General features: G+C 33.1%; 1 protein-coding gene across 2 annotated transcripts; it reads right to left on the reverse strand.

Moving 5' to 3' along the window:
• Positions 1–2427: 2427 nt before the first annotated feature.
• LOC132279775 (uncharacterized) lies at positions 2428–7323 on the reverse strand. Of its 2 annotated transcripts, none has more exons than XM_059781818.1 (5): positions 6400–7323; positions 5057–5093; positions 4556–4765; positions 4393–4440; positions 2428–3054 (listed from the first exon to the last, which is right to left on the reverse strand). In XM_059781818.1, the coding sequence occupies exons 1-5, from the start codon at positions 6696–6698 to the stop codon at positions 2800–2802; spliced, it is 849 nt and encodes a 282-aa protein (XP_059637801.1). In that variant the 5' UTR covers positions 6699–7323; the 3' UTR covers positions 2428–2799. The 2 variants fall into 2 exon arrangements, with proteins under 2 accessions (XP_059637801.1, XP_059637799.1); XM_059781816.1 differs by having other exon boundaries at positions 4529–4765; positions 6400–7319.
• Between the last annotated feature and the right edge of the window lie 2844 nt (positions 7324–10167).

Below are 10167 nucleotides of genomic sequence, written 5' to 3' on the forward strand. Positions count from 1 at the left end.
GGCTTTGCGACTCCCTGTCCAACAGCAACTTGACCTCAGGCTTACACTTGATATTTGTAAAAGAGCAGTAGGTAGATCAGAGAACACTCTACGAATGCTCCAACCCTTCCAAAGTGTGATTGCGTTTACTTCTGTTTTTCAAGATCTGAACTTAAATGTAGAAGAATTAAATCCTACTAATCATCTGAAATATCTGAATCTTCAATACAACTCCAATTCCAATGAGATAGAGAACAACACAACTAAATCACTCATAAATATATATGTGTGCTCTTAAAAATAAATTCAGAATAATCAGATTTGATTTTCTAAATTTTTCTCTCTCAAAAGGCTTTCTCTAAATATAGAATTGATTTTCCCTAAAGCCGTGAATAAACCAATGTATATGACATGGTTTATATAGAGTTTTGAAAGTCCTAATCCCTCAGAAAATATGATAAATTTCGTGCATAGGACTTGGAAGAAAGTTGGGATAAAAAAAAAAAACATCAGAAGAAGGAAACTTGGAAACCTGATGTATTCAGGACTTCTTGAACCGGTTCAGCCATCTTGAACCGGTTCAAGATGGCCAGTAAGGAATCCCACGGATTCTTGAACCGGTTCAGCCCTCTTGAACCGGTTTAAGATGGCTAGTCTTGAAATTTTATAATTCTGATGATGTTGAACCTGTTCGATGAATCCTGAACCAGTTCAAGATGGATAGAATGTAAAAACTTGTTCCGAACCTTTCAAAATCCTTCCTAAATGTTCTCACTACCTCTCAAAACTTCTTAGAACAGTGTTCTCATTATCTCGGAGTGTAGTATACCATGAATATTTAACCTTCTTCAAATCCGCATCCGATCTTCAATCTTCGAAATTTTACATCAAAAATTACAATTCGATCGGACTTGTTTTGACATCAAAATTTGCCAATTACAAAATATATATCTCACAGTCCCACTTTCCTTTTCTTCTCGCTTTTTCCTTAAAAACAAGGATAAGCTTCTCTCCCTTTCCCTTTTCCCTTTTCCCTCCTCTCTTTTCTCTTTTCTGTTTTCTTACCAAACATCGGTTATGGTAATCATAAAACCCTATAATTTAAGGACTTGAAATGGATTTGCTGCTGCAGTTAAAAGTGGGTGGCATTAGAAATATACCCACCCATCAATTTTCTTGGGACAGAAAAGTGGGGTTGTTTGTCTACATCACTTGTCAAAATGACCATTATGTGGTTTTACACTAGTATGTTCCCTATCAAAGTACAACCATTTTTAAGTGGTTTTATGTGAGTTCTATTTGTTTCTTTATCCACTGCTAAATATTGCACCAATTCACAAACAGTTTTCTTTTTTGATAAATTACTATAACATTACATCAGATTCAAATATACTTGTGCTACGTTTGATAACATAAAATTGGTATTTTAAAATTAAAATTAAAAATTTTTAATTTAAAATTTAAACTAAATTTTGTCTGATTCAAATTTTAAGACACCAATTTTATACATGCTCGAAAAATCTGCATTCTTCAAAAGTCTCACCAATTGATCCTCTGAGGGATGGAGAGGAGAGAGAAGATTGAAAAACAGGGATGGGGTTTAATATTTTCGCGAATTAATCAAAATGTCAGCTGACGTCAATTTAGTCTTATTCATTCTATTACCTAACCCTATATATTATATATAAAAGCAGCTTTAAGTCACAGTTACCTGTGAATAGACATGCATATATATAGGTATGTGGTCGAAAATGAAATCATTTTCAGAGGCCCAACCATATTGTTTAGTTGATAGAAGTGTCACTTGATGTCTATTTCATTTGAATATTGATATTTGCATTACCAGTCAGTTGTCATTTTTCCATGTGTTTGATAAGAGAGACATTAATTATCTAAGACTTTTTCATTCTATTTTGAATCATCGCATTTTATATATCAGCGACTTTTCAGCTGAAGTGTCTGTATTTTGCATCACATATAAACTGAACAAGTCCACGTTGTGAATTCAAGAGGAGGGCCCAATAAGAATATGTGTTACCATTCTGATTACAAGAGGAGGGCCAACACGAATAGGTGTTATGAATCTCTGCTTGGTGCATGCACCATTGTTTCCTTACACTCATGTAAACCACATATATGATATATATATACCTAAACATAATAGAGTGACAATCAACATTTATTGTATATATGTGCTTGTACAATTTGGTGACCGACTTAATTATTAAAGGTGTATTTGTCAAAAATAACTTTGGCTTCTGGAACTATATGGAATTAACCACCAATGATATGATATGATATGAACAACTTTTTCAAACTCCTTACAAGGCTAGTTTGTCTTTGTACAAGTTGAAAATAATACGATATGGGTATGAGTTGCATTTCAAGTGAGTGATAGGATCATGATGTAGCTTTGAAGACAACAAAAGGAGCGAATGGGCTAAAAGATTAACAAAGAAACTGATCCATATATTTACTAATTCTTTTTGGTTTACAAATGATGATGGTTGAGACATAAAGCTCAGCTTGCTAATTATACAATAAATCCAGATAAACTCACACGCCGTCGCTCCTTTTCAACAGTACAGGAAACTACAGGAGTATTCCACATCAAAAATGGTTTAGTGCTCGGCATCTGGATCGAACACATGATTCATCTCAGCTTGTAATCTTGAGAAACATAGGAGTAGTACAAGCTTGGCAGCAAAGCTCTGTGCCGATGCAGCATACCAAGCATACTTCTTTCTTGTCATGGCAGCCTTTCAAGAAACTAAGCTATTTCTGTTCACTACTCAAGCGGGAAGAACGAACTAATCACCTCTATCCAAATCTCAAGCACCTGTTGTGTTTGGATTCCGTTATACTTGGTGTGGAAGTAAGCTGCGGTTTGCTTTGCTGTGCAATAGAGAGTTTCTCCATTGCGTTTATGAACCTGCGCAAATGCTTAATGTACTCCGGAAAAGTTTCAATGTTACAGTGGCCTCCACCCTTTACCCACAATGGATCATATTTTTCTTTGGAAAGTTCCCACAATCGCTTACCATGTGACCAATCAACAATGTCATCATCTGTTCCCTGCAAATGGTTCAATAGAAAATAAAATGAGACAAATCCAAAGGAGGATGCGTGCAAATGAAGTTAAATATTGACCAATTTTCTGACAAGAAATTGCTCCAAATTACGGGCTGGCTACGAGCCTCCATTTATTTCATGACATGCATTATTGCAAAGCCTATAGAAACACAAGGGCAGTTGTAAATGTACAGAATTTTTTGTACAACATCTTGATAGATATTCTTTCCAAGGAGACCAATTGTAACCGAAGTAAAAGTAAGATTCAAGAAAATCCACCTACATGTCCGGTTCTGAAATCCCTCAAAAGCATTCATATCGTAATATTCAATCTTTTTTTTCTTATTTTTACTCATCCATGATACTTCTTAACATTTTCCCTTTGGCTACTGTATGTTTTTTACATGGCCACTGGATAGCCATGTTTGAAATTTATCTATTAACTCGTATACATGCTCCAAACATCTCAAACAATTCCTTAGAATTGGAGGTTCGAGCAAATAATCATTACCTCACTTCAAGAATTTCTGATTATCAATATGAAAAATGCTGCAACTACACTCCCCAACATGAGAGGAATTTGATTTCTAATATCATTCACGGGTAGAGATATTTTTAGGCTCGCTCTCGCCATAATGAACATGGCTTATTAATCAAAAGAATTTATTAGTTATTAATAAGAAAATTAAGTTTAAAATAGAAAAAGGATCTGCCTCTGATTTGATTTGATATATAGAGACTTCTCAAGCTAGGGTCACTTCAGCACCAACTGCAATACCATCAATAATATGAAATTTTGTTTTTTGTTATTTGTTCATGAGCGAAAATCAAGGGCCAATATAGATACACCAATATAATTCAACAAGCAGTAGAAGGTGATTACACAGACTATTTTCAATTAAGCTAACATTGGAATCTGTTTCTAAAAACCAAGTAGTTTCATAATTCAAAATTTTAACATAGATTACTTGAAAGTTCAAAATCAATAATCATGATGGATCATGGTTTCTTACAGAAAATATTTGAGGTTTCCTTGTCCCCTTTAGTAGGAATTCACAACTAAATATAAGACATGGTAACAATGGAATGAGATATGCAGGGTACAGTCAATATAATAGAACAATCATAAGGTAAGCTATAGTCATTTCTCAATCATTATGAAATATGAATCGAGCACAGGTAATTGTAAAGTGTGATTGGAGAAACAAATTTACATAGAAAACGATTTATCCCAAGAGACATCTCACTTAGAATAAACGCATGAACATGGTGGACAACTGAATGGACGTCAGAGATATGTATCTCGGAAAAGAAAGGAAGGAAGAAATAGGTAACACTTACATGTATAACTAGAACAGTACAGCTGACACTCCGTATTTTGTCTATATTCTGTAAATATTAAACAGAGCATCCTTAATACAAAAACCAAGAAATTAAAACTTGAAATATAGCAGAAGGATGAAGAAGTGAAACATACTTTGAAAATGTCAAACCAGAATGTCACCTTCACGGGATATAAAACTCGTATGCCTGAAAGGATGGCACTATGAAGAACAACACCTCTTAGCCTCTGCAAACGAGAAGCTAAGTGTAGTGTAGGCCCGCTTCCAACAGATTGGCCATACAAAATCATATCCTCTTGCTTAATTCCATAATTACTCCTCAAACAATTGTAGGCAGCCTCTATGTCACAGTAAGTGTTGAACTCAGATGGCTATCACAATTAAAGAAATAATCACAAATCAGGAACAGTATTAGCTGACGAAATATATGGATTGATAATGGGATGACAAATAATTTGTTGATAGATAATTTGCTGCCATACGGAGGTTTTACTTTTATCTGTCTTTTCTTTAAACTCACCAAAGCTTATGAGTAGAAAACTTCATGGCCAGTTTCAAACTCATTTAGAAGATAGGTGGACACTGGACACTTGTAGCCTAAACACTACATGCTCAAAGCAAAAAGAAACTTCATATGCAATTTAGTTTCAAATATTCCTTACCTTACCCGAGGACGCTCCATATCCAGCATAATCGTAGCTGCAATATAGAAAATTATACTACGTAAATGATAAAGGAAAGGTTGAAATATAGCTATACATAGTGCATCAAATCTACATAAAAAAGAGCCGGTCTACTTTTAACAAATGATGGCAGCTGCAAGTTAGATTCTGAATGAGTATCGACCAGATGAATTTACCTGCTATAAAGATCACCTAGAAGCAACAGGTCACCAATTCACAAAACCATTAACACAAAAATCATAAATAACTCTATTGCTGCCAATTCACAATACTGCTACCATCCAGTACTAAATGTCGATCACAAATCACAATACAAAATGTATACATTTCCTTATATGGACTGATCATCACATTATATTTCACAAACACAATAAAAATTAAAAGTTATAAATCCAAGGAAACTTTTAATCATTATCAAGTACACTATCTCCCGGCAAAAAACGGATAAGAGATTTTTTATTTTTATTTTTTTATGGCTTTATGAGATTATAAGCCTATACATGGATATAATAGTTACAGGAAGTGCATCAATGATAAATTATGGAAGTAAAAAGCATGAAACAACAACAACAACAAATCTGGATTTTCAACATCTCTCTCTGTATATGAAAAGTGACACAACAAAAAATCTTAGTATAAAACGAATGACACTAAGAGGCCTGACCAAAAAGTTGGGGGAAAAAATGAAGAAGTACTAAATTTCCTACAGAAAAGGAAAAATCTATAAAAAATAGATAATGAAGTGATTATTAAACAAACCACACAAAACATAAGAGGTAAACAATATAACAACATTAAACCCAAAATACCATTAATTTTTCAAATAAATGATCAAACAGTCGAATTTAATAAAATCAAAAGTTACAGTGGGGGTTGAATTAATTAAATCAAAAGACCTGACAAACAAAACATTAAACGCAAGCACCCAATTAGATACGATCAAAGACCCAAGCAAAAAAAATCAAATTCCAAATTCCGATTACACCAATAGACCTCAAGAACAGATAAATCAACAGCAGACACAAATAAGCACGGAAGAACAAAATCACACACCCGTTTCAATATCATCCAATCCAAACAAAACCCATATTAAAAAACAATAATTCATCCAAAAACATACATGCAAGCATACATATCCACCCACATAAACACATATACAAGTGAATATCATAAATAAATCATACTTAAATGAGCACCGAAAACACAAAACCACAAACAGAACCCACTAAAACCCAGATTAAACAATCACATAACGAAAAAAGGCACAGATTTATGCACATAGATATATACAAATGTATTATGATCTACAAAAATTAAGATACCTCATGATGTTGACACGAAGGTGAGCTCTGAGCTCGATGAAGAGCTCTTGCATTTGACCCAAATCAGCAGCGTTTCCATGGGAGTAGAGAATCGTGAACCTCCCAGATGGGTGTCTCCAAAACGTGGCCACAATCTTGTTGCCCACCTTTGTGTCCAGCAAATGGACATCGACGTTCTTGTCAGCGGATAAACCAGTGAAAAATAGCTTCCCATCGTCCTCTCTGTACACATTATACGTTGGTGGGTCCGGCGGGAAGAAAGCGAATTTCGCAGCAACATTCGACGTTACATTGCCCATTAACACCAACCCACCGTAGAAAATCTATCAATCTACGCGATCGATTGAGGTTTTAGGCCATGAAAGAGCTTGGGGTATGAGATTTTCTGGGGATTTTCTCGGACTGTTTCTTCTGTTTTCTGAAACAAAACAAAATTTGACGGAAAATGTGGGATTTTTTTAAAATTTTTATTTTTGAAAAAAAAAAATTGCTTATGAATTTTGTTTTGTTTGATGATGAGAATGAGATACAAATGGCGTAAGAGGAGAGTAAAGAGGGTTTGTGGCAGATAATAGATCCGATCTTAGCGGGCGAGCTCGAAACAGAGCCCTCAGAACGAGAGTTAAAAGAAGAAAGTACTGTGTGATATGACGACGAGGATGATGATGATGGTGATATACACACACCTCTTTATATTTGCTGCCGGGCACCACTTATTCAATAACAAATTGATGAAAAGTCAAGTTTGGCCTTGATTTAGTCAATATCTATGGGTTTTTTTTTTTTTTTTCCTCAATATCTATGGGTTGGTTATGTACACTTTGATGATGATGGGTTCAACTGGATTTTGGTCCTATGTTTGTTAAGTTTAAGATTCTGTTTAGTATTCCGTTAAGAATTTGGAATTCATTTATTTTTTAAGTCAAGCTTTGATAATCCACTTATTATCTTAATTCACTTATTATTATTATTATTATTATGTTGCAAAACAAATAGGAATATATTACTAGAACACAAAATAAGTATAAAAACAAAAAAGAATAAAGAGTTTTTCGAACACTTAGATAGATGGACTTTCGTAATTGAATCGAATAATTGAATTGAAGAACAAATCTGTTTATTTCATCAATTGTTCTGTCGCACGAATAAAAAAAATACGAAGAATAAATCTGTTTATTTCATCAATTGTTCTGTCGCACGAATAAGAAAAACACGATATGATAATAGAATAGCAATAACATAAGAGAAATTGAGAATCTTCCAATTTTTTTTTTATTTTTCGAAACTTCAAAATGAATTAACAATATGCCTTGTTTAAAACATGGGATAGATTGCAATTGATACAAAATAGAATAGATGAAATGGTAAAGAGATTATGCATCCAGAGAGACCTTGTAACAGAAGGGTATTATAGACTTTTAGTGTATAACTTGGTGGCATTAGTGAGGTGCTCTTTCTCCAAAACAGGGGGAAGTTTTATAAAGTGGAATTAAAACACGATGGTGAAGTAAAAGCGTGGCAAATGTAAACAACAGCTAATTACCAAAATAAAAAATTGTATGGACGGCTAAGATTCGGTCAAAGGGCTGACGTTGGTCAAAACGAAGAATTATAAAGAAGTTCCACAGATTTACGGTGTCAGAGAGTGTCAGGGTCAAACATTCCTCATTTGCTTTGTTCAGCTAATGGCTACAGAAAGTTGATGGTTTATTGACTCGGATCTGGATACTCTACTGTTCAAGTAACCTTGTATCCAGAGGCATAACTCATTATGTTGATGGAGAATGTAATCATAAAAAAATGTAACACATAAGATTTTTGATCTAGTTATATTAAATTCTTGCTTAATTTTGAGGATAAGTTTTTGAAATCTTATTTTAAAATAGTTTAATTTAAATAGTATATATATTATGAGACCAATATAGATACTTCAAAAAAAAATATATATATATTTCTCACTTCACCATTGTTGCGTTTTGACATAATAAATGTTCCATCAAGATGTATATTAAATTAACTTCTTGTTGTTATTATATTGCACTTTAAGTAATTTTAATTCCTTTTACTCTTTTTAAAGAATGGGTTTTTGACAAAAGTATCCCAACTTTGTCATATTTAGTTTAGTGCCCTCACAATTATTCCATGAATCAATTATGAGTGGAGCAATTATACATTAACTGAATTTAGAAGATGTCATACAATTCATTCGACCCACTCTTACAATCATTTGACATCCTTTAAATTTACAGGATGTATAATTTTTCATAAAAGAATGCATGTCATAATTTTTAAAAAATTAAATTCGAGACTTTTTTTTAAGAATCAATTATGAGGCTTCTTTTTATTTTTAAAATATGAGACCTTGACCAACTCGACTAGCTATACAAGTAAAGATTAAGTTATTAATACTTGTGCCCCTAAACTTTAACATAATTATTGAATTAACATATCATGATTCTTTTTATTTTTTAAATTTCTATTTTTTTCCAACACAGTAAAAATTAAACTCCACTGCTACCATTTGAGTGCCTCTTCATACGTACCCCTATAATACCATCTCTCTTAGTGACATATAAATTAATAGTACATTTCTATTTACAAAGTTAAGAGTATATTGTCTTTTTCTTACAAGAAAGATTTTTGAATTAAAAATAAAATATCTGACCTACCATGGGCATTTAACATGTTACACATTATGTTTACACTCTTAAAGGACAAACACCTTTAATTAATTTTTATCAGACAAGGCAGCTAGCCAAGGGACCACAAACCTTAATTATCCAGCTACGGGGATTATGGTCATTTTCAATAAAAAAAATGATTCTTTTATCGATTTATTACATTGAATTGTTAGATTTTTTTTTTTTAAATTAGTCTATTTATGCGACAAATAAAGAAGTGAGACCCTCTACTTATTTGTATTCTACATAAATAAATAATCAAAAAATTTTGATTAGGTAAATTATTGTAACGGTGCAAATATCACTGCCCTTTTCAATATCAAGATAAATGAACAGACAATGAGCTTGACCATGTGGTTAATGTGCATGCATTGGAAAATGAGAAGATAAGGCTTTGTTTGGTTGGTAGAAAACATAAAAGTTGATGGAAAATGTGATTAGTACAAGAGATAATACTATATGTGTCATCTTGAGGTCCCAATGTAGTGGTCCAAATGTTCCTTTCTAATCTCAAAAACAGCACAAGCCCAACATCATTTATGGACCATGTAGTTGTAGTTTTCAGCCTTCACTTTAGAGGCTTTTCAAGTACCATAAAGCAAAAGTATACAATATGCTTATAAGAAGAATATTCCATATCTGAAAAAGAAGATTTGTAGACAACCACCACTCATTATTAAAGTACTTCTATCTGCTGCAGATTCATTTGATATTACATACATACATACATATTATGTATATGTACATAAAGTGTGTGGGTGAGAAATGCAATTAGTTCTTCAACCTTCTTGGAAGACTCAAATTGAAGTACGTAGTTCTATCACTAACATTGCTTGCTGCATGAAAAACTTGATCTTCTCATTAAGCTAAGAATGTTGAAATGGACAAATTAGGTGCAAAACTTTACATTTGGTATTATTTTATAAAAAAAGAGGTTACTATCACCTCATTCACTTCAAATTTATGTTGTGGTTATGGAGTCTGAATCATAAACTCGATTTGTGTTGTCATTTTGCAAATTTTGGTCGAGAGTTAAGCCGTCCGATCAATTAGGGAGTCCAAGGGGCGCTATCCCCACAAAATTATT

The sequence above is a fragment of the Cornus florida genome, unplaced genomic scaffold, assembly GCF_030987335.1.
Source record: "Cornus florida cultivar Cherokee Brave unplaced genomic scaffold, ASM3098733v1 CherokeeBrave_3.0.0_Hap2_Chr10, whole genome shotgun sequence".
Taxonomy (NCBI): domain Eukaryota; kingdom Viridiplantae; phylum Streptophyta; class Magnoliopsida; order Cornales; family Cornaceae; genus Cornus; species Cornus florida.